At 47.3% G+C, this 27,650-nt stretch overlaps 3 protein-coding genes across 7 annotated transcripts; 2 read left to right on the top strand and 1 right to left on the bottom strand.

Annotated features, from left to right (window-relative positions):
- Nucleotides 1–6,605: 6,605 nt before the first annotated feature.
- Pip4p1 (phosphatidylinositol-4,5-bisphosphate 4-phosphatase 1) lies at nt 6,606–10,257 on the top strand. 4 transcript variants are annotated; one of them, XM_042284778.2, is made up of 7 exons: nt 6,609–6,870; nt 7,170–7,360; nt 7,844–7,950; nt 8,189–8,294; nt 8,444–8,496; nt 8,591–8,681; nt 9,433–10,257. In XM_042284778.2, exons 1-7 carry the CDS (start codon nt 6,708–6,710, stop codon nt 9,574–9,576), a joined length of 855 nt encoding a protein of 284 aa, XP_042140712.1. In that variant the 5' UTR covers nt 6,609–6,707; the 3' UTR covers nt 9,577–10,257. The 4 variants fall into 4 exon arrangements, with proteins under 4 accessions (XP_042140715.1, XP_042140716.1, XP_042140712.1 ...); XM_042284779.2 differs by having other exon boundaries at nt 6,610–6,849; XM_042284781.2 differs by lacking the exon at nt 8,189–8,294 and having other exon boundaries at nt 6,606–6,870; nt 9,433–10,255.
- Nucleotides 10,258–10,337: 80 nt separating this feature from the next.
- On the bottom strand, nt 10,338–12,695 carry Apex1 (apurinic/apyrimidinic endodeoxyribonuclease 1). Of its 2 annotated transcripts, none has more exons than XM_042284777.2 (5): nt 12,575–12,695; nt 12,280–12,394; nt 11,874–12,061; nt 11,189–11,381; nt 10,338–11,081 (listed from the first exon to the last, which is right to left on the bottom strand). In XM_042284777.2, the coding sequence occupies exons 2-5, from the start codon at nt 12,332–12,334 to the stop codon at nt 10,564–10,566; spliced, it is 954 nt and encodes a 317-aa protein (XP_042140711.2). In that variant the 5' UTR covers nt 12,335–12,394; nt 12,575–12,695; the 3' UTR covers nt 10,338–10,563. The 2 variants fall into 2 exon arrangements, with proteins under 2 accessions (XP_042140711.2, XP_042140710.2); XM_042284776.2 differs by having other exon boundaries at nt 12,570–12,657.
- A 29-nt stretch (nt 12,696–12,724) lies between these two features.
- Nucleotides 12,725–20,290, top strand: Osgep (O-sialoglycoprotein endopeptidase). The gene is made up of 11 exons (XM_042284775.2): nt 12,725–12,944; nt 15,861–15,980; nt 16,118–16,293; nt 17,772–17,867; nt 18,245–18,294; nt 18,434–18,512; nt 19,080–19,145; nt 19,245–19,335; nt 19,547–19,622; nt 19,717–19,815; nt 20,078–20,290. Exons 1-11 carry the CDS (start codon nt 12,830–12,832, stop codon nt 20,115–20,117), a joined length of 1,008 nt encoding a protein of 335 aa, XP_042140709.2. The 5' UTR covers nt 12,725–12,829; the 3' UTR covers nt 20,118–20,290.
- The last annotated feature ends 7,360 nt before the right edge of the window (nt 20,291–27,650 follow it).

Raw genomic sequence — 27,650 nt, 5'->3', positions numbered from 1 at the left:
TCATAATTTCTATATCATATTCCCCTTTCTTTTTGAAAGATATTGAGTATGACCAATAGCAATTTGTAACTAACCTCCTAAACAAAGACAAACATCCATAATACATTTTTTGGGAATGTGGACATAGTTTTCTAGGCTACCTCCTGCTTATTGGGGGTGCTGTTAATCTTATGAGAAAATTTAGGATTATGGTCAAGTCCTGACTGGAATAGTCTGTGAGGCTGGATCATTTCAGCCAGCAGCCTTGAAGCCTTTCTGGATGCAGAACTCAGAAGGAACTGCAACAGAGGTGCTCTGAAATGTTGGATCACCTGGGCCATCTGTTCCCATTGGAGACTTTTCCTTGATCATATATGATTTTTCCTAACATAGAATGAATCCACAGTTTCTCATTTCCTGTGGAAATAAAAACATAACCTCTTCTCCAAAGTAACGTATCTTTTGACTTAAATTTTTTTAAAGGTTTATTTATTTATTATGTATACAGTGTTCTGCCTCCATGTATGTCTACAGGCCAGAAAAGAGTATCAGATCTCATTACAGATGGTTGTGAGCCACCATGTGGTTGCTGGGAATTGAACTCAGGACCTCTGGAAGAGAAGTCAGTGCTCTTAACCTCTGAGCCATCTCTCCAGCCCCTTGACTTAAATTTTGAAGTCAAGGCATTTTCAAAACATATAGGTTGGATTAATCCAGTAACATTTATAATCAAATGTCTCTTAGCAGCTGTTGCTCCTTCCTCAGCTGCCAAACAATTCAAAGACAACACAATAACATACAGTATTCAGACTCTCTGTGTACTTTCCATCTTTATGTGGCTTTTTATATTACTTTATTCCCTTTTTAAGGACTTTATTACTTTAAAACTATACATTTCAGCCGGGCGTTGGTGGCGCACGCCTTTAATCCCAGCACTCGGGAGGCAGAGCCAGGCGGATCTCTGTGAGTTCGAGGCCAGCCTGGGCTACCAAGTGAGCTCCAGGAAAGGCACAAAGTTACACAGAGAAACCCTGTCTCGAAAAACCAAAAAAAAAAAAAAAAACTATACATTTCTTTTTTATGATTGTCTTTACTTTCTCTTTACTCTCCCAAGCCTTCGTATATTTTTTAACACATTGTAAACCATTTAGAGGTTTATCCCATCTGAATCTGTCTTATTGTGTATCTATAATCCTTTTTTGATCATTGCTTTAAACTGCATTGTGGCTAGGACTAAAGCAGCAGCCTTGGCTGCTGACTCCACCCACCTCAGCTTCCCAACATAGCAGAGGTATATCTACCACCAACTCCAGGAAGCAGTGGGTCTATGCCTCCAACAAGCAGCATGTAGCTCAGAAACCTATTTTTTTTTTTTTTTGGTCTGTACTAGCAAAAGCTAAATCTACCATGCAGTGTGCTGCACAACTTGGAGATGGATGCCTCTGTGTACTGCGGCAGGAATCTGCCATGCTGTGGGTCAAGCCCACATACTGTGAACCTGCCATACTGTAGCTCAAGTCTGCATGCTGCTGCATCTCTGTATCACAGCTTGCCTGAGAGACACAACTAGGCAGCTGCTCTTGGCTCCATTTTAGAACCCTTTTTAAAAGCTTTCTCAGGTTTTGGATGAAAATTCTTATCCCCCCATTGGGTGCCACTTATTAAGATCAGTCCATGTGAGTCTATTTAATGGGTAATAGGGATTTATTAAGATATAAATTGAGGAAATTCACTCACGAATACAGAACAGACAGCTGAAGTTGTCCTGTGATCTAACAGGGAATGAATCCACCTTGCAAGCAGGAGCAGGGAGAAGGGTCACATGTGACCCTTCTCTCTCTCCTTTTAAGAGGTCACACACAAAGGCAGGAAGCACTGCCTCCTTTGGGTCCTATAGCTCAAGGTCACGGGCAGAGCAAATACAGGGTAGCATACAACAGCCTGGAGCTTAAACAGATGCAGACTCAGCCCCTGAACCTGTCACCTGGCATCAGGACCTGGCAATGACAGAGGCCCACCTGTGATGAGGAAAAGTTCACATTCTGTATTGGACCTCCTTGAAGGACCACTGTGGCCTGCGATGCCACCAGAGGCCGTGTTGGTATCTGTGGTCCATGCTGTTGTCCCAGGCTACTGTGAAGCCTGAGATCCATGTGATCATATATCCTTTGTGCTGCTGCCTGAAGCTTTGGTGATATCTTCAGGCTTTGCTGCCTCAGGGCGCTATGCTGATGTGACTGGCATACGTACCCACCTGAGGCCATGTCGAGGCTTGTGGCCCACGCAGCCACTGAGGGCCATGAGTGGGTCAAGGGTCCTGATGTGGCCAAGGACCATGTTGAGGTCTGTAGCTGTGTTACCACTGAAGTCCTTGTGAACTCCTATGGTCTGGGCTACCGCCTGAAACCATGTTAATACCCCCAAGAGCCCGAAAGAGCTGGCCCTGCCCATCTCAGAAGAGTTGGCCCCAGCCTTTGCTGGCCCACAGCACTGTGGTTCAGGCAGTGACAATGGGAGAGCTGGCCCTGCCCTGTTCCCACTGCAAGGCTCTCCTCAATTGATGGTTTCTGGAGTAGATACAGGCAGAGAAAGATTCATCTTTCCATAGAGGGCTAGTCACTAGGAATTTGAACATGCTCCAGTGAATATATGTACAACCCAAAATGTACTTTGTGTGTGTGTGTGGGGGGGGGGACAGGGGATATGGGAAGACTTGGAGTTCAGTGTGATTGGGGTGCATCATGTGAGATTTCCAAATAATCAATACAAAAATAATTAAAACAAAAAAAGAAAAAACTTCCAAGACTTTCGTTACAACAGTTTTGTCTTAAGAACACTTACAGAGCCACTCTTTTCTGAACCTTTCCCACAACTGCATAGGCAAAGGTTAGTTAAGGCAGAGAGGTTTAAAGTTAGACAAGGAGGGCAGTGTCTGTATCTAACCCAGGTGTTGTGTCTCAAGCCTGTAATCGCAGCATTCAGGAAGCCGAGGCAGCAGAATCATCAGGTCCAGTAGAGCCTGGACTAGACGGCAGCCTAGGTCTCATACAGAGATTCTGTCTCAAAACACCGCACAGAAGGATATAAAAATATATACTTAGGACTTCATCCATCATGTACTTCCTTCAACACTTCACATACCTGTCAGAAAATATCTGACCTATTGGCTAACATTTACTTCATTTTATTTCTAGTCATATATCCCTATATTTAACTTATAATAAAAACATCACCTACAGGCTAAATGAAAAATGAATGAATAGCTAATACATAAACCATTCTACTCATTTTTTTTCTACTTCAATCCTTTAAGAATATGAAATGGACTCTTTTTTCCACTTTTTTTTTTTTTTTTTTTTTGGTGAGTTGAGGGTGAGGGGTAGGGCAAAGTGTGAAATCCAGGGGATAATGCATGGTAGGCAAGTGCTCTACCAGTGAGCTACAGTCTTAGTTCTATTTTTCACTTTTTGGCATAGCTAGAACCAGATTTAAGTGATCATAAACTACACCGTTAGCAAGGATGGAGGTATCACAAAAAGGTAGATTTGGGGTTTTGTGCACAACCAAGGCCCAAATAATGAAACCTACCCTGAATACAGAATTAATACTTGAAAATCTTTGTACCAAAACATCAGCAAGAACAGCAAACTGGCCTGTTCCTTGCAGAACTATATCCCTTTCTAACTTTGTGTTTGGAGACTCCTTATTTCTTCCAAGTGTGTGTTGGGGCGTGATGGGGTTCTTGTTCAAGGACCCGATGATGGAAATTGACCTGGGAAAACTGTGTCTAAAAATATCAGGACCTAGTCAGGCATGGTGGCTCCCGCCTTTGGGGAGATGTGGGACTTGACATGAATTGAAAACCAGCCTACTTTAAGAATGTGAGACCCTATTTAAAAACCAAAACAAAGACAAAACCTAAAAAATAACCTCTATTCAGTTTCTTGGCTGAAGACGAAAAACAGCAATTAGAGTCTTCCATCTACCAAATATGACTAAGTATCTGTGGATTTGATTTATTAGATGAATCAACAAACATTTGTGTAGGTATCTGAGGGATCAGTATACATCAAGTAAAATGAGCTCTCCTTCCATCCGTGGACACACTCACAAAAATATAATTTTCATTTCAGTGGTGAAGACATTTATTTTTTATTATTTTTGTGGGTAATTTTTAAAAACATTTTGAGTATTCAAACATGTGTATCTCTTCCCCCTCCAATTCTTCTCATGCCCCCCAACTCCTCTCATCTTCATGACCTCATCTTCTTTATTTATTGTTATACACACACACACACACCTATATATAAATACAAGCTGCTGAGTCGATTTAGTGTTGCTTATCCGTATATGTGTTTAGGGATAACCACTGGAGGTTGGATGGGTACTCTATCAGAGGGCCCATCCCTGGAAAAAACAGACTGTCCTTTTCTTAGCTGCTATTGCCTTCCAGTAGCTCTTCATCTAAAGGTGGGGCCTTGTGAGAGTCCCATCCATGTTTGGCTGTCAGCTGGCATTGGCATTGTGCAGGTCTTATTTAGACAATAACTGTCAAGATGTCATGGGGCAGATCCCTGTCATATGCAGAAGACACGACTGTACACCAGACATCCTGGTCCGCTCACTCTCAGTCTTTCTGCCCCCCCCCTTTCAAAATGTTCCCTTAGGTGTAAGGGTTGTTGTAGATGCATCAACTGGAGACAGGCACACCAGCCAGTTGTTCTCTTCATTTTGATTAGTTGTGGATCACTGTAGTGGCCTCCATCTGCTGCAAAGTTTCTTAAATAGGGTGTGTGGGGGTGCGTGGGAGGTGGGTTATACACATTTACATATTTGTAGACAAATGGATAGGTATTTAGAATGCTGTTGGGAATTATACTGGTTTAGGAGGACAGCAATGGTTGCTTTACAGTACTACACAATTCTAGGCCTAAAGTTCACTAGGTGACTGTAGGTTATCCTTGAGATATAGGTACCACTACTGCACCCAATCCTGCTGTCCTGGTCATTGTTGTTGTTTGTAGGTTCTATAGCTAACTGCTCAGGGTTTTTAACTGCTTTTCTTCCTTGGCAGCTTGCACAGCACCTTGAGAAACTAATGAGAGCTAATCCCCTAGGAGGAGGCTTTCAAGTCGGTTCCAACTTGAAGCCTGGTAGAGACCCTTGTAGAAATAATAATTATAATTTCACAGCCATGCATAGTGGCAAATGCCTGCAATCTCAATTACTCAGGAGGCCTTGGCAGAATCACCAAGTTCCAAGCCAGCGAGGGTCTTGTCTCAAAACTGAAAAGGGACTGGGGATGTAGCAGTGGTAGTACTTTTCTGACATATTTGTGCCCTGGGTCCAATTTCCATTTTTTAAAAAAAGCTAAATTATTATTACTTTTTTTAGGTGCTGAAAGGTAACCTAGGGCTTCCAGCATGGGTCACCACTAAACTCACCAGATACCATCAGTAGCCTGCAGGAACAGGTACATCATCACTCCATTCTCTGTCTGTGTGTTCAACTGGTCTCAAACTCCTGATCCCCTTGCCTCAGCCATCCTTAGTTCCGGAGTATTGATGCTGGACTAACCAGTATGTTCACCATACTAGGTTTTGAGGCAGTCTCCCTGTAGCTCAGGCTGGCCTCAAACCTGAATGTCTGACCCTCCAGTCTCCATCTTCCAAACTCTGGGATTACAGCCCTACACTGTGACCTGCTGTTTTTTTAAATTTTGGGTGGCTTTATGTATGTGTACGTGCACACCCACATAAACCACATGGGTGTGGATAAGCCATCAGTTGGCACTGGATCTCCTGGAGCCGGAGTTTCAGGTAGCAACCGCCCTAGGAGGGTCTTGGGACCCGAACTAGGCTGCTCTGACTGGGCAGTACGTGCTCTTAAGTAGTTAGCCATCCATCTTTCCAGTGCCCCGCCCACCTGTGTCCTGTTTCACCTTGTTTTGTCCAGGATATGTCGCTGCTTCCGCGGCTGGCCTGCAATCAATCCCCTGGCTTCCTAACCTTCCGTGCATTTACAGGCACGCGCTTCCACGTCCCCAGTTGTCTGCAGCGCTGGGGGCTGAACTCGGGGCTTTGTGCCATGCGGGGCAGGACGTGCTAAGCGCGTCCCCAGGTCCCCGGGTTTTTCCATCGCTTGTCCACGACACGGGGCGGTCCCCGAGGCCCACTGCACACCAGGACCCCCCGGGCCGGGCTGCCTGGAAGCACGGAGGGCGCCCTCACGTTCCAGCGCTAAGTCTGGGCCAGTGGCGCCGAGTCCCCCGGGAGACTTCGGACCAATGAGGGGGCGGCTCCCGCGACAGGCTGGCCACGTGACGCGTGCCGGGGGCCGCCGCCGCCCACCTGGGCCGGGGTAGCGCGATGGCCGCACTTCCAATGGCTCGCCCGGCTCGCAGTCACGTGCGGTGTGTACGGACTCAGCAGCGGCTGGCGGGTCATGTGACCGTGACGCGACGCCACCCCCCCGCCGCTGTCCAATGGAGTAAGGAGCGCTCCCTCGCAAACCGGGAACTACTCTCCCTCCGCGAATGACAGCGCCGAGGGGCGGGGCCAGACCGTCACGTGAGCGGGGCGGGGCGGGGCGTCACTGGCTGCGGGCGACCGCGGCGCGCAGGCGCCCTGGGGACCCGGTAGCGGCGGCGGCGGCGGCGGCAGTGGTGGCGGCAGCGGTGGCGGCGGTGGCGGCGGCGCTAGCTGGTGGCTGACTGAGCGGGAGGCGCCATGGCGGCGGACGGAGAGCGCTCTCCGCTGCTGTCCGAGGCCGGCGATGGCGGCGCTGGAGGCAACGGCTTAGCGGGCCCGGGCGGGAGCGCGACTGGGCCCGGTGGAGGCCTGACGCCCTCCGCACCTCCGTACGGAGCCGGTAAACATGCCCCGCCCCAGGGTAAGCCGGCGGTCGGAGGGTGCACCGGGGCCCAGGGGCGGATCGGGGCGGAGGGGGGCGGAGCCTGCTCCGGCGCCAGGTGCGGCTCCATGGCACCTGTCACCGGGCGAGGCATCCTTCCTCCGCGGCAATCCCTGCCGCCGGAGCCTGGCGCGGAAGGGGGTCCGAGGAAGACGCTCCGACCGACCGCCGTTCGCCAGAAGCACGTCGAGCTTTGTCAGCAGGGTTCCCCACCGCCGGGGGAAGCACCCGTGGCAAGTGCCCGAATGATGATGTGCGTGTATCTGCTTCCTCTTCAGCATTTCCCCCGTTCCCCGAGGGGCACCCAGCCGTGTTGCCTGGAGAGGACCCACCCCCCTACTCACCCCTGACTAGCCCGGATAGTGGGAGTGCCCCCATGATTACCTGTCGAGTCTGTCAGTCTCCGATCAATGTGGAAGGCAAGATGCATCAGCATGTAGTCAAATGTGGTGTCTGCAACGAAGCCACTGTGAGTTAGTTATACCTATCTGCAAAAAATGGGCCCCGTTTCCTGGATCCTCTTTCTGATTCTAGACCCTATTCAAGACCTCTTCATGACACCCACTTTCAGTTCCTGGATCTTCAGCAGCCATTTCTTCAGAAGCCGCTCACCAAAGATAACGCCCGCCAGCTCTCACTTTTATGCCTCTCCTGGATCCTAAAGCGTAGCTCTCACTGGCAATTGTTGTAGTTGCTTTTGATTTTTGTATTTTGGGGTTCTCTTTTGTTTTGTTTTGTTTTGAGACAGTCTCACAGTGATCCAGGCTCACCCCAGACTGTACTCTTCCTGTCTCTGCCTCCTGAGTGCTGAGATTACAGACTACTATGCTGGCAACATTTGTATCTCTCAAATGTCTTGACTTCTCCTTTCTCAGTGATGTTGTTGGAGAGGGTTGGCATAACAGGCTTGCTTGCTGATATACCCATTGTTCCTTTATTCACTGTCCTCCAGCCGATCAAGAATGCACCCCCCGGAAAGAAGTATGTTCGATGTCCCTGTAATTGTCTCCTTATCTGCAAGGTGACTTCCCAGCGGATTGCCTGCCCTCGGCCTTACTGGTAAGAGACATAAGGTGGGAAGGCCATGCTTGGGCAAAACTGTAAAGAAACCAAACCAAACCAAACCTGAAGCTGGGCAAGGTGGTGCATGCCTATAATCAGTCCCAGCACCTGTGAGGCGGAGGCAGGAGTCTTTGGATAGCACCTTGGATTCCTGGTTGTTCTGCTGGGATTCTGTGTGTCATCAGATCCAGTTAAAATGAAGAACTTTTACAAATATACTTTTCCCCCTGTATAGCAAAAGAATCATCAACCTAGGGCCTGTGCATCCAGGACCTCTGAGTCCAGAACCACAGCCAATGGGTGTCAGGGTCATCTGTGGACATTGCAAGAATACGTTTCTGGTGAGGAGGGATATTGGGAAACCCTGGAGGAGGCAAGTACTAGGCACAGTAATAAATCCTGAAAAGACTATCCTATTTCTCACTTTTTTTGCCTTGGGCTTCTCATTGAGGAGAACCTGCTTCCCATGGTTGTTTTTCTTTTTCCATAGTGGACAGAATTCACAGACCGAACCTTGGCACGATGCCCTCACTGCAGGAAAGTGTAAGTGGTTAGGCATTGCACTGGTAACTGGGTAATGTCTGGCATAAAATTAGCAGGCCTAGTCCAAATACCCATTTCTGTTGGCTCCCCACAGGTCGTCTATTGGGCGCAGATATCCTCGGAAGAGATGTGTCTGCTGTTTCTTGCTTGGCTTACTCTTGGCAGTCACTGCCACTGGCCTTGCTGTGAGTAGTCCTGGTGCAGGACTTATTTGTCTCATCAACAGGCTAAGATCTGAGAAGCTGGTACCTTAAAGGATGCTGAAAGAGTATGTCCTTGACTCCAAGAATAGAGGCAGTTGTAAGGTAGCCCGGGCTACATAGCAAGGCCCCATCTATAATACAAAAACAGGGAGGGGATTGTTACCAGTTCCAGATGTGGCTTAGCTGGTCAGAGTGTTGGCCTAGCATGCATGAAGCCCTGGATTTAATCTCAGCACCATATGAACTAAGCATGGTGGTACAAGCCTAGGTCCCAGAACTTAGGAGGATCGGATTTCAAGGTCATTCTCAACTACAGGATTTGAGGCTACTCAGGTTGGCTACATAAGACCCTTGCCTTAAAAAAGCAAACTAAATCAAAAGAACCTGGTGACAGGATGGAGGAACACTTTCAGGTACAGATAAACTCAAGTTAAAAGTGACTAATAAACATAGAAGTAAAAGAAGGTATTCCCACTCTAGAGAGAAAAATTAGTTGTTATTAGGAATCCCGGTTCACTTGTTAGACGTGAGAAACACTGGCAGATGTCTGGGATGGCAGGAGTACTTTCCTGCATGAGGGAAGGAAGCTAAACCACCTGACCTTTGGAAAGGTCCCTGAAGGGTTACAAGGGACTAGGGTACAGAGCAGAAGTTGGCTTTGATTACTGTTCCTAACACTGAAGCAGCAGACACTGAAAGTAACCTCTTCTTTTTCTTCTTCCTCGTCTGTCAGTTTGGCACATGGAAGCATGCACAGCAATATGGAGGTATCTACGCAGCCTGGGCATTTGTCATTTTGCTGGCTGTTCTATGTTTGGGCCGAGCCCTTTATTGGGGCTGTATGAAGGTCAGCCATCCTGTCCAGAACTTCTCCTGAGCCCCTTGATCCAGTCTGTGCCTGGCGACTGCCTGGCAGCAACATTAACACTACAAAAGGCTCTCTGGACTTCTGCAAGGAAGCCAAGCAGCTGCCTCCCTTTTCCCTGGGGAGAGGTAGGAAGGAGCCAGTCCCTTACTTAGGTTTGGAAGGGTAGGTAAGACCATTGCTGGCTGTCTGCTTTCCTCCAAGGGTTGCTGTTTAGGGTAACTAGGCGAAACATTGCCCCTAAGCCTGGATCCTAAAGATGGTTCTAGCCATGCCCTTCCTCTGTGCTCCCTGAGAACCATTCCTGACCCTTATACATTCCAGGGCAGGGTGGGGGTGGGAAGTGTGTGTGTGGGGGGGGTGTTGCCCTCCCTCTTGTGCACCATTAGGACCTGCTGCTGCTATTGCACTTCACCAGGGGCTGGCTCTGGCCTCATCCTCAGTCCCGTCTCCCCACATTTCTTGTCCTGTGGGGTGGGGTCAGCCACTGCTCTGTACAGAACTACAGGAACTGATGTAGATAGAACTATTTAATATGGGATATGTTCCCCTAATCCTATATTCCCCTGAATTCCTCCTTCCGACCTTCCTTACTTCCAGTTGCAGTACTGAACTGGGCTGAGGTAGGGTCACTGTCTCGGGAGAGGTTAGGGATTCATCTGTGCTTGTAAATAAATAATGTCATGACTCTAACCTTTTCCCATTTAACAACTTTTGTGTATGAAAAAATAAAAAAAGGGAATTTGTAGATTCACAAAAGGGAAACAAAGGTAGCAAAGTTGAAAGTAGGGCCTTTTTATTTTTAGTTGGATGGTTGATAGTAAACCAGAAGTTTAGTTTAACAATTAAAACAGAGGGGGGCACATACAAAAACCAAAACCTGAGCCTAAAGGACACCCAAAGAAGAGCTAAGAAGTACATTGGCCTTTACTAGAAAGCTAGTAAGTTTACTGGGGGAGAGGCGGCTACTTCCCAAGCGTAGTTACTTCAGCAGGGGTGTCACAGCGCTAGGTAAAGGGTGATGGGACAGTGGTCACTGCCAAGAGCCTTGGAGCGGATCTTGCTGTCACACAATGCAGGTAGAAGGGAGTGCGACACCAGAAAGTAGTCAAGGCGCCAACCGACATTCTTAGCCCGAGCGTTCATCATGTAAGTCCAGAAAGTGTAAGCATAGGCGGTGTTGGGGTAGAGGTGCCGGAAGCTGTCAGCCAGCGGCACATCCTGGAGCAACTCCCCAAAGCCCTGGCGCTCCTGGGGGGTGAAGCCGGCGTTCTTTTTGTTCCCTTTGGGGTTCCGAAGGTCGATCTCTTCATGGGCCACATTGAGATCCCCACACAGCACAAGAGGCTTTCGGGAAGCCAAGTCCTTCAGAAACTTACGAAAGGCTTCATCCCAGCGCTGTCGGTACTCCAGTCTCACCAGACCTCGGCCTGCATTTGGAACGTAGGCTGTTACCAGGACAAAGGAGTCAAATTCAGCCACAATCACCCGGCCTTCTTGATCATGCTCTTCCTCGCCTAAAGAAATGAAAATCAGCATGAGATTAAAAAAAAAAAATCTAAGCAGCAGCAGAGTTAGCAACTGGCTGAAGAACATTCAGACATAAAACTCAATAGGGTCTCACCAATGCCATAAGAGACTTTGAGTGGGCACTGGCGGGAAAGCAAGCCCACACCACTGTATCCTTCTTTGTCTGATGGAGCTGACCAGTACTGGTGGGTGAGTCCAGGCAGGTCTTGAAGTTCAGCCGGGAGTTTGTTCTCTGAGCATTTGGTTTCTTGGAGGCACAAGATATCTGGTGCTTCTTCCTTTACCCACTGAATGAAACCGTGAAAAGTTAAATGATCTATATATACTATGCACATAACAAGTCCCTGTACATAAGGAATTCAAGCAGCAGAATATAACCAATCATGTGAGTGACAAAAATGCCTGTGAGCGGCCTGACTTGGGTGCTGGAAACCTAACTGGACTCTCCAAAAGCACAGCAAAGTGCTCCTAACGGCTGAGCCTTCTCACCAGCCCCCCCCCCCCCACTTACATCTTCACTAGTTATGGGGATCAAGGACAAGCTAGAGACCGGAGTTTTTTTTACCCCGACACTCTAGGGACTAGTTAAAAAGGATATGAAACAAGGTGATTGGAATCGAAGGAACAGACAGTCGTCGTCGTAACCTTCCCCCCCCCCCCCAAAAAAAAAAACCAGGCAAGAGAAAAGTAACACCCTCTGGACTCAAAGGAAACAAGATGATTCATTCTTAAGACTAGTCTATCAAGGAAAGTCGACTTCCCTCTTGAATTGTACTCACATCTAAACCTTTCTTCTTAATCCAGGCTCGAAGCCCATCCACATTCCAGGAGCATATCTTGAGTGTGGCAGATTTGCCACTGGGTGAGATTTTCTGATCTGGAGGGTCCTCATACAGAACAGGGCCCTCCCCTGCGGCCTCTTTCTCGTTCTTCTTTGCTGCCCCTTTACTCTTCTTGGTCTCTGGCTCTGTAGAACGAGTCAAACATTAAGAGCTGGCGGTTTGCAACCTCAGGCCAGTGTTGACGACAGGCCCCTGAGACGCACTGGTTACCCTAACTTTTCGGACTCCTGCAATGTGACTTGGTCCATATTTACCGTAGTTCATGGTGGTCTCCTAACAGAGTCCTAAAAACTTGTCGGGGGGGGGGGGGCGGGTACGGCCCATGCTCATTTCACCTCCTTACCCGACTTGGGTTCTTCCCCGTCTTCTGCCGCCGCTCTCTTCCCACGCTTCGGCATCCCTGTGACGAAAGCCCTCAGGCGCCCGGAGCACCGAAGCAGCAGTGTTTACTGCCTTGCCTACAGATAAGAAACGGTGAAATCAAACAGGAGGAAGCGAGCCTCCCCCTCGGGCGCTCGCACGCCGAGGGGCCTCGGGTCCCCCGGCCTCCCCGCCGTGGGCATCGCAGCCCCTCGCCCCCGTTAGGCCGGCCCTTCAGCGAGCAGGGTCGCCGAACCCGCTAGAACAAGCTACCTGACCTCCCAGCGAAGCCAGGGAGCCCCTCGCAGCACAAAGAATGGAGCCTGCCCGCTCCCACGTGGGAGAGTGGCGTGGTCACGTGACGCGAGACCGCCCTCCCCCCCACGTGGATCGGGAGTGCGGTGATTGGTCCGCCTGGCACCTCGTGACGTCACTTCTGGCGCCTGAAGGTCCCTTCGCTTGGTTCTGGGCTGTTCGTGGTGGTGCCGGTTCCGACTAGTCCTGCCACCCGGGAACCCGAGTCGGGGCGCACTATGCCCGCGGTGCTGGGGTTCGAAGGCAGCGCCAACAAGATCGGCGTGGGCGTGGTGCGCGACGGCACGGTGCTGGCGAACCCGCGGCGCACCTACGTCACGGCCCCGGGCACCGGTGAGTGGCTGCGGCCCGGGTCGCGGGCGCCTTGTCTCATTCACAGGGTTTTGTTCAATGGGGGGGTTCTTCCCCGATAGTCTGTCCCGCTGCCTGCTTCGGCTTCCCGGGTGTTGGTATCTGCGCCCCGACACCCTTTTACAAAGACCTGATCGCGTTTGGTTGCTAACTCTTTGACGGCCAGAAGTGTCACAGGCACGTGGACATAAGTGGCTTCGCTCAGGGTTTTGTTTTTTGTTTTTTTAATATTTTGAGACAGGGTCTCACTATGTAACCCCAAACCCCGACTGTCCTGGAACTTGCTGTGTGGGCCAGGCCGGTCTCGAACTCAGTCTGCCTATGCCTCCTGAGTGCTGGGGATAAAGGTGTGAGCCACTACGCCCGGTTGTCTTCAGGTTTTATTGAGCACCTTTTATGTGCTAAGCATTCGAAAATAAGTGTTCCGAGGCTCCTCTGTAGTCGCACATAGAGATTGCTTTATACTACCCATGATACGTGTAATAGTTTAGAATGAGAAAGGACAGCAGGGCGGATATCAGAAGTTACTGTATTTTCAGTCTGTTTTAGGTGTCTGTTTTTCATTACTGTTAGAGTGGAAATGAATACCAGTGGGTTTTGAGAACTATGTGAAAGCACCAGACACTGCACAATTCTCAGTTAAGATTGTTTACAAATTGTATCTTGCCTACCCTCCCCTAAAGCATCTGCACACACATATAAGCTGCATGTAGCTGTAAAGGCTCCCCAAACAGGTGTGGTGTTTCAGGTTACACGGTAGAAGAATATGTGTGCTTAGGACTCCCTCTTTTAGGCACTGGGACTGGGTTACTTAGTTAAAGGGGAAGCTACTGACTCTTGTAGTGCTGTAGTTACTATGTGTTAAGTCCAACAACATGGCCTTGTGCACGGTAGGGTTCTGTGGGAGCACAGAGAAAGTCACTAAAGAGTAGGAGGTATGTGTACATTGAGTTGACTCTGAAGGTTGTATGTGAACATGGGCGTCTCTGAAACCTAAGTAGCCTGTATAGAGGTTGGAAAGAAAGCTGAGTTGTGGTGCAATATGTAATCACGACACTAGAGAGGCTGAGAGGATTTGAGTTTAAGGCCATCCTGGGTGTGACCTTGTCTCAAAATTAGGGCCTTGAGTCGAGGATTTCTTAAAACCTAGGCGGGTAAATGGATTTTTTTCCCCCTACATCTTTAAAACATTATTTTGTTGGGTTTTATTTCTAATAGGTCGGTGCAAAAGTAACTGCAGTTTTTGCATTGTTGAAGTTTGTTGTTTGAGACGGGAATAAATGTGTAGTCGTTCATTATCATTCTCTCCCTCTCCCTCCTTCCCACCTTGCCCGCCTTTGCCTCCCCTGTGCTGGGACTGCAGCCTTGTGCCGTTGTGCTTAGCTAGGAAAATTCCGCAGGGTCTCATTTTAATGTGCATTTACCACATCTTGTTTCGGTTTGGGGTGAGTTTTTTGTTTTTTTGGGTTTTTTTGATAATAACATTACTTGCTGTTTATTTATATTTATCTTATACTATGGCAATGATGTTAGACAAAAAGTAAAACTAAAGCTCAAACCTGTAATCCCAGTACTTCAGGAGACAGAAGCAAGCAGAGATCTGAGTTTGGGGCCAGCCTGGTCTATAGAGCAAGTCCCAGGCCATCCAGGGCTACATTGTAAGACCCTGTCTCAAAATAAATAGATAATAGAAATAGAATTAAACAATTACTTTGAGTTCCGAGTGGGTAGGGGGCAGTGGAGACAGCTTGAAACACAAACAATCCGTAACATCTTGGCCCCTGGAACTGCTAACGACAGGACCTGGGTTGTTTGAGAGGCCTGAAATGGCTGGCTATTGGAAGTTGACTGTGACCTTGTTATTGTGAGCAGCTGTGGAAGCCAGTCTTACAGCTGCAGAAAAGCTTGCCAGAGAACTCGGGGTGGACCAGTCAGTGATGGTTGGATATTTGAAGTGAGTTGAAAAGTTTTTTAAAAAGCTCAGTAAGTTGCTGCCTCAAAAACAGACAGAGCTGAAATAGCCATTATCTTCAGCTCTCAGCCGTGAACCATTTCTCAGTCAGATTATGACCATGACAAAAGGTGGATTGTGTAGGAAAACTGGCCACAACCAGCTTAATGGCCCCAAAGCCAAACTTTCACCAAAAAAGGTCGCAGACACTGGTGGTCTGCTGGGGCTCTGGTCCACTATAGCTTTCTAAATCCCCCGTGAAACCATTGCATCTGAGAGGTGTTCTCAGCAAGTCATTGGAATGTACCAAAATTGCAGTCTGCGTCGGCAAACAGAACAGTGTCTGACTGCGTGTGGCGGAACCAGTGCTTCAGAAGCTGAATCAAGTCAACTGTGGAAGCTTTACCTCATCCACGACACTTGCCTGACGTCCCATCAACTGACTACCATCTCTTCAGCATCTTGACAACTTTTTGAAAACATTTCCACACCGAGGAGGGTGCAGAAAGTGCTTTCTGAGATTTGTTGAAACATAGGTTTGCTTTGGGAATAAACAAACTCAGTTTTTTTTTGTCTTGGTTTTTTTTTTTTTTTTTTTTTTTATTTTGTTGTTGACTGTTCGTTTGTTTGTTTTTGAGGCAAGGTCTTTGTACAAAGCTCTGACTGTCCTGGAACTCCCCTTGTAGACCAGGCTGGCCTCAGACTCAGAGATCCACCTGTCTCAGCCTCCTGAGTGCTGGGGTTAAAGGCGTGCACCACCTCGCCCAACTAACAAACTGGTTTCTTGGCAAAATGTGTTGGTTAAAATGGTTCCCATTTTGATTAATAAAAATGTGTTTGAACCTAGTTATAATGATTTACAATTTAAGCCCCATATCACAGTTCCCATTGCACCAAGCTAATACCTACCTTCTTTCGCGGTTCTTGATCTGTATACCTTTCCTTAGGATTCCTTCCAGGTGATACGGCCAGGCACCATCGAGCTGTTATCCTTGACCTACTGCAAGAGGCACTAACAGAGGCTGGACTAACCTCCCAGGACATTGATTGCATTGCTTACACCAAAGGTCAGTCTGGGAGAGTGGTCAGCAAGGGAGGAATATGGTTGGAGCCACAGTCACTACTGGTACACATTCTCAAATCTACTTTCTTCACCTGCTTCTCCTAATTTCTAGGATTCTAATTCCCATTTGTACCCTGTTAGGTCCTGGTATGGGAGCCCCACTGGCTTCTGTAGCTGTCGTTGCCCGTACTGTGGCCCAGTTGTGGAATAAGCCTTTGCTAGGTGTGAACCACTGCATAGGCCATATTGAAATGGGCCGTCTCATCACTGGAGCCGTTAGCCCAACTGTTTTGTATGTCAGCGGAGGAAATACTCAGGTACTTAAGAGTAATCTTCGTGTTTCATCCTAATTCTGAGGTGTTCTACCTGAGTTGTAGGAGCTGCTAAGACAAAACCAGGCTCATTTGGACCTAAGATAATATAGGAAACAGAACAGAGGTGTAAAGTTGCAAGTTTTAGAAGAGAATTAAAATGTTAGAACTTTATACATGCAACTAGAATTTCCAGTTTAAAAAGGAAGGAATGTGGATTTAACCCTTCAAGATACACACACACACACTTATTTATTTATTTATTACGTATGTGGGTGTTTTGCCTGCATATATGTAGGAGCCCAAGGAAGACAGAAGAGAGCATTAGATCTGAGGAACTGGAGTCATAGACAGTTGTGAACTACCATGTGAGTGCTGAGAATTGAACCCAGCTCCTTTGGAAGAGCAGCAGGTGCTTTTAACTGTTGGGCCATCTCTCCAGCCCCACAAATATATTTTTTTTTCATTTGTCCACCCTGTTCCCCTCCTTTTCTGAAAATCAGAATGTCTAGATAACCCAGCCCCAGACTCACGGTTCTCCTTTCTCAGCCTAAGCAGCTGGGATCACAAGGCTGCCATTTTTGTTGTTTTATGCTGTCTGTGACAGGGTCTCACTGTGGTAGACAGGTTTTCCCTGTATTGTTTTGATCTTCCCAACTCCTCCCAAGGGCTGTGATTACAGGTGTGTGCCACCACATCTGGCACACTCTTTTTCTATTTTCTCATGGAATGTCAGTGTGGATCTCCACAACAAACTCTGTTTTGGCTTTGGGTTTGGTTTGTATTCTTATTTTTTAGGGTTTGTTTTTGGTGTGTCTGTTTGTCTGTCTGTGTCTGTGTGTGGTTTCTGTTTGTGAGGCTACATAATGCAGGATGTTTGATGAGTTTGTGTAATCTTTGCACAGGGGCTCTGCTAATCTCTGCATCATTACAATTTTAGTCTGTGCTGCAAAGTAAACACTGTTGCTTCTTTGAATTTTTTTTTAATTTGGCAACTCTATACATGTGTGTAATATCTTGATCATATTTGGGTTTATTTATTTTGTGTGTGTGTATGAGATGTGTGAGATGTGGACGTGTGTGTGTGTGTGTGTGTGTGTGTGTGTGTGTGTGTGTGTGTGCGTGCGCGCGCGCTTACTGGAGTCCACCTTTTTTATGTAGGTTCCAGGGATCAAGCTCAGGTCTCGAGGCTCACATGACAAGTGTTTTTGCCTTCTGGGCCATTTTACCAGCTCCTGGTTTGGTTTTCTTGAGATGGGGTCTTGCTGTCTGTCTAGGCTGGCCCTAAATTCCACGGTGTAGCCAGCCATGGCTGCCTGTGTCCGCCTCACCAGCACGAGAATTACAGGGCTAAGCCATTCGTAGACAACTTCCTTCCCTTCTTACTGGAATGTCTAGTGTTGACACTGCATTGCTTTCTTCCACATAGCTAAACGCTCCTCTCTATAGACTTGAAATTTCCTGGGCATTCTCATCCTTCTTAGGTGATTTCCTACTCAGAACACCGTTACCGCATCTTTGGGGAAACGATCGACATTGCTGTGGGAAACTGTCTGGACCGTTTTGCTCGAGTGCTGAAGGTAGGCCATTGAGACTGTGGAGTGCGTAAGATGTGGATCTGCGGAGCAAGAGAAATAAACTGCAGGAAATAGTAAATAGATCTCGGGCTTTTGAATATCTAATTTCATTCTCTGCAACTTTCTTTAGCATGGGTAGACATAATTTAACATAGGTAGCATAATTAAGCATTTATGTCCATATGTTATCTATTACTTGGTACAAACATGTTTGTTCCTCTCTATGTATACAGTTTATAAAAATATATACTGATTGCTTTTCTTCACCTTGATTTGGGGAGGACCCAGAGTGATGAGTATATTCATGTGTGTAGAAGAATGCATTTTTTACATGATGCATTCACGCTTCTCTGCCTCTCTCTCTCTCCTCCTGCTGGTAGATTTCCAATGACCCAAGTCCGGGCTACAACATTGAGCAGATGGCAAAGCGGTAAGAGGACATAACGTGGAAGAGCACTGGTCACTTGTGCTTTAGAGATTTCATATGTAGTGATGGGGTGCGGGAGGGGGTTTGGAGGGTGAGCAGCCAGCTGACTCTACGTTTAGTGCCTTTATTCATTTCTACATAGAGGCAAGAAGCTAGTTGAGCTGCCATACACTGTGAAGGGGATGGATGTCTCATTCTCAGGGATTCTGTCCTTCATCGAGGTGAGTGTGAGAGGGTAAGGAGACAGGAGCACATCCCTGCTTTTAAAGTGATGTCTCTACTTTGCTCACTGCTTATTTCCTGCATAAGCATTCACTCATGATAGGTGCCGGGTAGATTCATTTAGCAGGTACTGTATCCTTCTGTGAGCCAGGCACTATTCTAATAATAGGGATGCAGTGTAGGGCAAAACAGTCCCTCCCTATGTGGGAAAAAGACTTGAAAACAGCCAGGCGGTGGTGGTGCATGCACACCTTTCCCAGCACTCGTGAGGCAGAGGCAGGCGGATCTCTGTGAGTTCGAGGCCAGCGTGGCCTACAGAGTGAGTTCCAAGACAGGCTCCAAAGCTACACAGAGGAACCCTGTCTTGAAAACAAAACAAAACAAAAAAAACAAAAAGACTTGAAAACAAATAAATAAAAAGGAAAGGAGAAGACGATGTGGGGTACAGCACTCCTGTGATCTCAGTTGTGATGAAGTCAGCAATCCTTCCAAGTGCAGGAATTTTTGTTTTCATGGCAGCCTCACACCGGTACTCATCTTTTGGGTTGTTTCCCCTTTAATTGCAGGATGCAGCGCAGAAAATGCTGGCCACGGGGGAATGTACTCCCGAGGACCTGTGTTTCTCCTTACAGGTAAAAGAGGGAAAAGCTGGGATGCAAAGCCTGTTCTGGAGTAGAGCTGAACTAAGGTGGGATGCTGCTCTGATGTCTCCCCTTGTCTGTCTCCCACAGGAGACTGTGTTTGCAATGCTAGTGGAGATCACAGAGCGAGCCATGGCACACTGCGGCTCCAAGGAAGCGCTCATCGTAGGAGGAGTTGGATGTGTGTATCACCAGGCAGTGTGCCTTCCTCCTAGTCCTGATAGTCATCCTCCTCCTGATGCTCTCAGTTACCAGAGATTGGAGGAGTGTCTGCTTCACCTCCTTCCCAGTCCTCTTCCCCAGTCTCCTGCAGGAAACTGCCCTGGGAGCACAGTTGGTTTGCTAGTGAGATGGCCAACTCCAAGTTCACTGTGGTTCCCGTCCCTTCACAGGTAACACGAGGCTACAGGAGATGATGGCAGCCATGTGCCAGGAGCGGGGGGCCCAGCTCTTTGCAACGGATGAGAGGTGAGGTCCTTTTCTTTGTCTTGAGTTCTTCTCTTCCCATTATTGTGGTTTTTCTGTGTTTAGGCCACAAGATGCCTTCTCTCTTCCTCCCCAGATTCTGCATTGACAATGGAGCCATGATAGCCCAAGCAGGTTGGGAGATGTTTCAGGCTGGACACAGGACCCCTCTCAGAGAGTCTGGAATTACGCAGAGGTGAGTGTCATCCCCCTCTGAGAGAGGAGAGAGTAGGTACGGGAGAGAGGCAGAAATCGGCAGGTAAGCAAGTCAAAGAGCATGAGGGTGGAGAAGAACAGATAATGCTGTGGGTGATGGGTGTGGTGGCGTGCACCGCTAATCCCAGCATGTGGGAGGCCAAGGCAGCAGGATTTTGATTTTGAGATAAGCCTGGCCTGCAGATGCTGTCTCAGAAAACAGAGTGCTAAGGGGTGGTCACAGAGTTTCCTGTTTTCCGCAGGTACAGGACAGACGAAGTAGAGGTGACGTGGAGGGACTGACAGCGTCAACAGGAACACAACAGCTTTCCAAGTGCTGGCATGGGAGGGAGTCTGGGGGGTGCTGCGGACTCCCCTCTTCTTTGGAGAGTGTATGGACCCCATACAAGGCATGGGGTCCCTGTGGGACCCCAGGATAACTCCACAATAAAAAAATTATTTTTGTACATTGATAATTGGATTGTTTTTCAGGACCAGTACAGGACTGGCGCTGAGGAAATTCTTACTGGTGAGGTCAGTGAACAAGCCGGTGAGCGCCGGAGTGGCACTCGGTTGATGGTGCAGAGTTCTGATGGCGGCTGCTTGGAGGAAGCCGTGGAGGAGGCCGTGGGTGCTCTCTTACCATCCCACTAACAACGGTGTCCTAACTAAGAGTATTCTAGTGCCACTCCCTGCGATGACTGCTCTACACCTAATGATTAATTGTGTTCACATTCACTGAAGTAGATATTCAGGATGCCCCTTAAAAAGGCCTGGAAATAGGTCTAATTCATAACTAAAACTCCTGTCCTTCATAAACTTTATTGATGTACTCCTACAAACACTTCACTGGCCAATTTGGGGGGCACCCCAGATATACAACGCCTCTGCACCAATACAAGCATCAGAACTACAGACACCATGCCCTTTATCTTGTATATAGTGCCACACCGGGTCCTGAACTACCAAGCTCCTCTTTTATCCACTAGCAGCCATGTGTCTTTCTGTTGCACGAATCCTAAATGGTCTTATAATAAAAACCTGGAGCCAGATATCAGGGTAAATTCTGAAAGTTCAGAGGAAACAAGCCATGGCCACTTCTCACCCCACCAACTCCTCAGCCAAAAGGGGAAGATCCTGTTGTTGCCACAAATCCTCAGACTGAATGTCCCCGAGTCTTCAGCTGAAAGGGCACCGAACTCCTGTCTCCTGCTTTATATTTCTTTCTCTGCCCAGCCATATCACTTGCTGTATCATCCTTTCTAGTGCTGGGACCACTGTGTGGCATGAATCTTAGAAGGTCTTATTAATAAAATCAAACCTGAGGTCAGTTATTGGGGTGAACACTGGAAGATCAGAGATGCAGAACAAGCCACAGCTTCCTCACCTCGCCAATTCCTCAGCTGATCCTGTTTCCTTAGACTGGATGCCTCTCAGCTGAACTGTGCTCAAAAGCCTAAAAGCTTAACCAGCCAAATGCTTCTAGTTCCTGGTTTTCACACCTTATATACCTTTCTGCTTTCTGCCATCACTCCCTGGGATTAAAGGTGTGAGTCACCATGCCTGGTTATTTCCAGTGTGGCCTTAAACTCGCAGAGATCCATTTGATAGGATTAAAGGCCTGTGTGCCACCATTTTCTGACCTCTATGTCTGTCTAGTGGCTGTTTTGTTCTCTGACCCCAGATAAGTTTATTAGGGTGCACAATATTTTGGGGAACACAATACCACCACACCACTCCCTGGCTTTGTTTCTCTTTTAGACTGGACTCATCTCATGTAATCCAGGGTGGCTTGTAGTAGGAAGATTTTTCCAGTCCCACCCGGCTCTGTGATCCCTCAGCACTTATAAAATAATCATTTATGCTAGGCGGTGGTGGCACACACCTTTAACTCCAGTATTTGGGAAGCACACACACCATTAATCCCAGCACTAGGAAGGTTGAGATAGGAAGTGAGATGGCTGGGCAGAGAGAAACATAAGGTGTAGGAGACAGGAACTAGAGAACCTTTCAGCTGAGGACTCATAGAGACAGGGTCTTCTCTCTTCAGCTGACGAGTTGACAAGGTGAGAAGTGGCTGTGGCTTGTTTCCTCTGATCTTTCAGCTTGAACTCTGGCTCCAGGTTTTCATTTTAAGACCATTTGGGATTTGTGCAACATATACCTCAGTCTCATCCCATTCTTTTTCCATAATCTGGTTATTCTGTTTTTTATGCTGAATTCATCCCTTTGCTAGGACCTGCAGCCCCTTGATCTTCTTTCTATATTATAGTTGTCCTTCCTTGGTTAAATTCCAATAATAAACACCTTGTTGCTGATGCTTCATCTCCCTTTGCCATTAAAAAAACAAAACAAAACAGGATCTCATCAAGCTCAGGCTGGCCTTGAACAAGCTAGCAGAGGATGACCTGATCTGCCTCTACCTCCCAAGCATGGGCTTACAGGTGTACCCCACCACACCCAATTTACACAGTGTTAGGAACTGAACCCAGAGGTCTGCCAGCTGAGCTGAATCCCTAACCTCCCATTCTATTTATGTCGTACACATCACCTACTTTATACCTGTATCTGTGCAACCAGAAGGACAAGCGAAGTAGCCATGCTGACTACTCTAACCAGTTGATCACAATGAAACCAGAGGGAGTCCTTCCTGCCACTCAGCAACATTACCTTCCTAACCCTCTCACTGTCTTTAACAACTCCTTATCTTTTGATCCTCAAATCCCCAATATCTCTCTCCCTGTACTCATTTATTACCTTAGTTACTTTTCAACTATTTTTTATTGTATATATTTTAACAATTTTAAGTACTTTAGTAAGTTAAATAAGTTACTCTATTGCTGTGAAGAGACAGTATATCATAACCAAAAGAAAGCATTTAATTGGTGTTCTCTGTTTCTAAGGGTAATAAAGTCCATGACCATCACGGCAGGGAGCACTAACTAATCTACAAGTTAGAGGCAGAGAGAGAGAGAGAAAAAGTGAAAATAGTGTGGGCGTCTGTAACCTCAGAGCCCACCCCCAGTCACACACCTCCCAATCCTTTCCAAACAGTTCCACCAAGTGGGGACCAACATTCAAATATATGAGCCTGTGGGGGCCATCCTCATTCAAACCACCCCTTGGTTCTTTAAAGTAGAAGCAAAGAGAACACATTTACCAAGTTCCCGGCATCATACTGAATACTTTCTAGCATTTTCACTCACATACTCTGATTTCTGTCCTGTTACCACAAACCAGAGGTTCTCAACCAGGTCTGATTTTGTCCTAGGAAGACAAAATGATGATGTTGCTAAAGAGAAGCCAAGGAGGGGCCAAAGAGATGGCTCAGTGGTTAAGAGCCCTGGCAGAGGACTTGTTCGATTTCCGGCACCAGGTGGCAGCTCACAATTGTCTGTAACTTCAGTTGCAGGGGATCTGATGCTTTCTGGCCTCAGGCACCAGGGATACATGTGCATAGACATGAGGCGAAACACCCAGGACACATGAAATAAGTAAATCCTAAAAAGAGAAGCCAAGGATGCTAGAAAATACCCTACAGTGTATATATAGCAAAGCCCTATAAATGAAGCTCTATGCAAAAATGTCATTGGTATCAAGGTTGAAAAACTGCTCCAAACAGCCCATATTCCTGCTCCTGGATGTGAAGTAGGTCTTGCTGTCTGGCAGGAAAATGTGGTTTGGTTTTAGTTTTGGTTTTTTAAGAACTCTATTGCTGTGGGATATCTTTCTGTACGCTGTGATTATGTGTTGCTCTGATTGGTTGATAAATAAAGCTGCATTGGCCTCTGTCAGGGCAGAATAAGGTTAGGCGGTACATTCAAACTAAAGACAAGATGAAGGAGGGTGAGTTGGGGGAGACACCAACCAGCCGCCAAAGGAGCAACAAGATGCCAGCAGACCGGTAACCCCACGGCCACGTGACAACATATAGATTAATAGAAATGGGTTAACTTAAGATGAAAGAGCTAGCAAGAAGCTGAAGCCATAAGCCATACAGTTTGTAACTAATACAAGCCTCTGAGCGATTATTTTCTAAATGGCTGTGGGACTGTGGGTGAGAGAGATCCGTCTGGACTGCTGGGCAAGGCGGGACCAGAGAAACTTCCCACTGCACTCTATGGGGTACCCATATACAGTTGCTTGACTTTGGCAGTTCTGAGCTATGTCCTAATTGCTAAACAGCCATCCAGCAGGTGCCACTGAGTGTGAGTGAATTGACAGGACAAGTGTACTTCACAGCGCAATTTAGAAAAGTGGTCTCCAGTTTCTTTCTGAATCCTCTATTAAAGTCTGTTCTGTGGCTGAGGATGGTGCCTGGGATGTAAAATGCTTGCTTAGGACAAAGCCCTCCCTCCAGTGGTGATGCACACCTGGAACCCCAGCACTCTGCAGGTAGAGGCAGGAAGATGAGTATTCAAAGGTCATCTAGGCATATAATGAGTTCAAGGCTAGCCTGGGCTACATGAGACTCTATTTAAAAAAGAAAAAGAAAAAGAAAAAAACACACTCAGGAGACAGAGGCAGGTAGATCTGTGAGTTCAAGGCCAGTCAGGTCTACAGAACGAGTTTCAGGATAGCCAGGACTACACAGAGAAACCTTGTCTCCAAAAACAAAACAAAAAAATAAAAATAAAATTATCCCAACAGGTTTGTTCTCCCCAGGGTCATTAATGACTTGGTCACAGATTAAGGGTAGATTCTGGTTCATGTCTAAGTCTGTCTGAAGCATGTGACACTTGCTCTTTGAAATGGTTTTAGACTGTGTGGTCTGCTCTCTAGCTGATCGTTCTTTGTCTCCTTTGCCGCTTCTCATTTCAGCCTCTTAGCTCGGAATGAGCTGTCTTCTCCCTTCAGTCTCACGAGTGCTGGTGTGTGCCACCATGCCTGTCTGCGGTCCCGACTTCCTAGAATTTAGTCCTCAGACTGTTGACACAGGTGTGTGGGGTGGTTTTGTCCAGTTTTACTCCATGAAATTCATTTGGATACAGGTAACTCCCTTACAGTTCCAGCTTAGACTCTCCTCCCAAACACCAAGCTGCCCTTTTGCATCTCTACTTGGGTACTCACTAGACAGTTGGTCTTAGTTAGGGTCTCTAGTGCTGTGATGAAACACCATGACCAAAATCAGCTTGAGGAGGAAAGGGTCTATTTGATCTTACCGTTTGTGGTCCATCATCTAAGGGAGTCAGAGCAGGAACCTGCAGGCACCGGAACAGAGGCCATGGAGGAGTTCTGCTTGCTGGCTTGCTCCTTCTGGCTTGCTCAGCCTGTTTTCTTAGAGCACCCAGGACCATCAGCCCGATGGTGGCACGCCCCACAGTCCCACATCAGTCATCAATGAAGATAATGCACCATCGGCTTGCCCGTAGGCCAATCTGATGGGGGCATTTTTTCAATTGAGGTCAATTGACTTCCCACAGTCAAGCTTGTGTCAAGTTGACATAAAACTGGCCAGCACACACTTCAAATTTAAGGTATCCAAAATTGAACTTATATTTTCCCCAACTTACTCCTTCAGTTATTTTTAGCTCAGTGATAACTACCCTTCTGGTTCGTGTTAAAAATAAATAAAGCAGGCCTTGGCATTCTCTGATAGGCGCGTTTGTCTTTCACTCCCAGTTAATCAAATCCACTTGGATTTACTTTCAACATTTAACCAAAATCCTATTCCTCCTTCCTTCTAAGCTGAACCAAGGCAGTGGTTTATCTTCAGAATGTCTCAATTCCTTCCTCTCTTTTGATCTTCTGCATTTTAGGTCTCTGGCCATAACCTTTGGATTTTTATGTCCAGCTCACTCTTTGCAGCTTCTCAGAACAGGGCTGCTCACAAAAGGTCATAAAGGTCATTGAGCCCATTTTTTTCCCCTTGGATGTCAGTAGATAGAGGATTAGCATAGTCCTGTGAAGATTAGAGAGATGACAAGCAGTCTTCCTGTCCACCTTTGCGGGGTAGGGAGGAGGGGGCCCTGAGAAAGTGTAAGGCCTGAAGGTTTCTCAAGTGGGATGAGGGCAATGAATGCTTTGTAAAGTGTTGACCCACCCCAGCACAAGGTAAAGTCTGCAGATGGAAGGAAATGCTGAGGATCTGAATGGGGGAGTCTGGGGCTCGGGGCATTCATTGGAGCACAAGAGCAGTGCAAAGAGCACATCTCATTTTTATCACTAGAGCGAAAAATGCATAAAGTGGTGGTTATAGTTAGTTCAAACACATACACATGCAGCGAGGGAATATACCTAGTGTTACATTTTCTGAATATTACTTTTGGTCATATGAGAGAGTCAAGAATACTCCCAGGCCTTTGCCTTTCCCACAGAGATACTGTGGACATGCCAGGGCTTCCCTTCACGTCCTTGCTTCAAGTATGCTCATTTATCATAGTTTCTGTAATTCTTTCTAGAAGGACACCGTGTGGGAAGAACATTCTGCTATCTGCCCCATCCATGGTTCACACTAAGTTACACAGGTCCCCCACAAAGTGCCTTTCTGTGTTTTAGGCTTGTTTGGTAGTTTTCTGTGCATGATGTTGGGATTGAGCCCAGGGTCTTGCTTGCACCATGCACACACTCTGCCCCTGAGCTGTCTCCCTTGCCCTTTGACCTCTCAAGTGCTAGAATTGTGAGCATGTACCACTATGTCCGACACTAACGGTGCCTATTAAATCACTAACTTCTCTTACTTCTCTTCCTCTGAAACGGAAAGGGTCTCATTGGCTTCCTACCTCCATCATCCCTGAGTCAGTACATGTCCACTGACTGCAGGCCCTGCTTTGACTGACCACCACTCGAGGCTGCTAGTGTTGACTATACTGTAAGTTCAGCACTTGGGAGGCAGAGGCAAAATAATCAAGTTCCAAGCCAGTTTGGGATACTACCTGAGGGTTTCTATTGCTGCAGTGAAATGCCATGAACAAAAAACAAGTTGGGCAGGAAAGGGTTTGTTTGGCTTACACTTCCACAATATAGTCCATCACTGAAGGAAGTCAGGGCAGGAACTCAAGCAGGGCAGGAATCTGAAGGCAGGAGCTGATGCAGAGGCCATGGAGGGGTGCTGCTTACTGGCTTCCTCTACTTAATTTGCTCAGCCTGCTTTCTTATAGAACCCAGGACCCAGGGATGGCACGACACACTTGGACCAGGCCCTCCCACATCGATCACTAATTAAGAAAATGCTCTACAGCATTGGTTCTCAACCTTCCTAATGCTGCAACCCTTTAATACAGCTCCTCATGTAGTGACATCCAACCATAAAGTTATTTTCCTTGCTACATTATAACTGTAACTTTGCAGAAGCAGAACTTATAACTGTAATTTTGGGACTGCTACTCCTTTGAGCATCCTTGCCCTGACCACTCACTGCTTTGCTAATTTTTCTCTGACCTTAACAATGCTCATGTTCTCCCCACTACCCCTGGTCTTAACAACTGCTCATTTTCTCCCCACTATCCCTGTTTTTTGCTGTTTTGGATTTTTGTTTTATTTTGAGACAGGCCTCCTGAGTGATGGGGTTGCAGACATGTACCAGCATACCAGAATTTCTAACCTCTTTGACTTCCTCTGGTCCAGTTGCCAGCTTTAGTTGTACATTGCTGCTTCTCTTCCTGATTGTGTCCCCACAGATTATGAAACTCATGTTCTTGGTGGAGGTCCCTACAAAATCCACCAGGGCAGGATGCTAGCTGGGGGTTGGGGGAGGCGGTCAGCACCACTGTGGCCTCTGGAAAGGATGTATGATGTGGGGAACAGTAGGCTCTTCTCCACTCATAAAGAGTTTTAGAGACACCAGGTCAGAGGTGCCTCTCCATCCCGTAGCATTGCAAGGGGAGCTGGGAACTT

This window comes from Peromyscus maniculatus, chromosome 9, assembly GCF_049852395.1.
Source record: "Peromyscus maniculatus bairdii isolate BWxNUB_F1_BW_parent chromosome 9, HU_Pman_BW_mat_3.1, whole genome shotgun sequence".
In the NCBI taxonomy this organism is placed as follows: Eukaryota; Metazoa; Chordata; class Mammalia; order Rodentia; family Cricetidae; genus Peromyscus; species Peromyscus maniculatus.
The sequence above is the reverse complement of the archived record's forward strand: the minus strand, read 5'-3'. Positions and strand labels throughout refer to the sequence as shown.

Excerpts from the sequence above, each read along its gene's own strand:
- Pip4p1 (XM_042284778.2), top strand. The coding sequence starts at position 6,708 with ATGGCGGCGGACGGAGAGCGCTCTCCGCTGCTGTCCGAGGCCGGCGAT. Across the intron at positions 7,361-7,843 it reads GTGTCTGCAACGAAGCCACT|CCGATCAAGAATGCACCCCC; the intron begins GTGAGTTAGTTA and ends ACTGTCCTCCAG. Across the intron at positions 7,951-8,188 it reads GCCTGCCCTCGGCCTTACTG|CAAAAGAATCATCAACCTAG; the intron begins GTAAGAGACATA and ends CCCCCTGTATAG.
- Osgep (XM_042284775.2), top strand. The coding sequence starts at position 12,830 with ATGCCCGCGGTGCTGGGGTTCGAAGGCAGCGCCAACAAGATCGGCGTG. Across the intron at positions 12,945-15,860 it reads CGTCACGGCCCCGGGCACCG|GATTCCTTCCAGGTGATACG; the intron begins GTGAGTGGCTGC and ends ACCTTTCCTTAG. Across the intron at positions 15,981-16,117 it reads TTGCATTGCTTACACCAAAG|GTCCTGGTATGGGAGCCCCA; the intron begins GTCAGTCTGGGA and ends GTACCCTGTTAG.
- Apex1 (XM_042284777.2), bottom strand. The coding sequence starts at position 12,334 with ATGCCGAAGCGTGGGAAGAGAGCGGCGGCAGAAGACGGGGAAGAACCC. Across the intron at positions 12,062-12,279 it reads CGGGGAAGAACCCAAGTCGG|AGCCAGAGACCAAGAAGAGT; the intron begins GTAAGGAGGTGA and ends CTCGTTCTACAG. Across the intron at positions 11,382-11,873 it reads TTAAGAAGAAAGGTTTAGAT|TGGGTAAAGGAAGAAGCACC; the intron begins GTGAGTACAATT and ends GGTTTCATTCAG.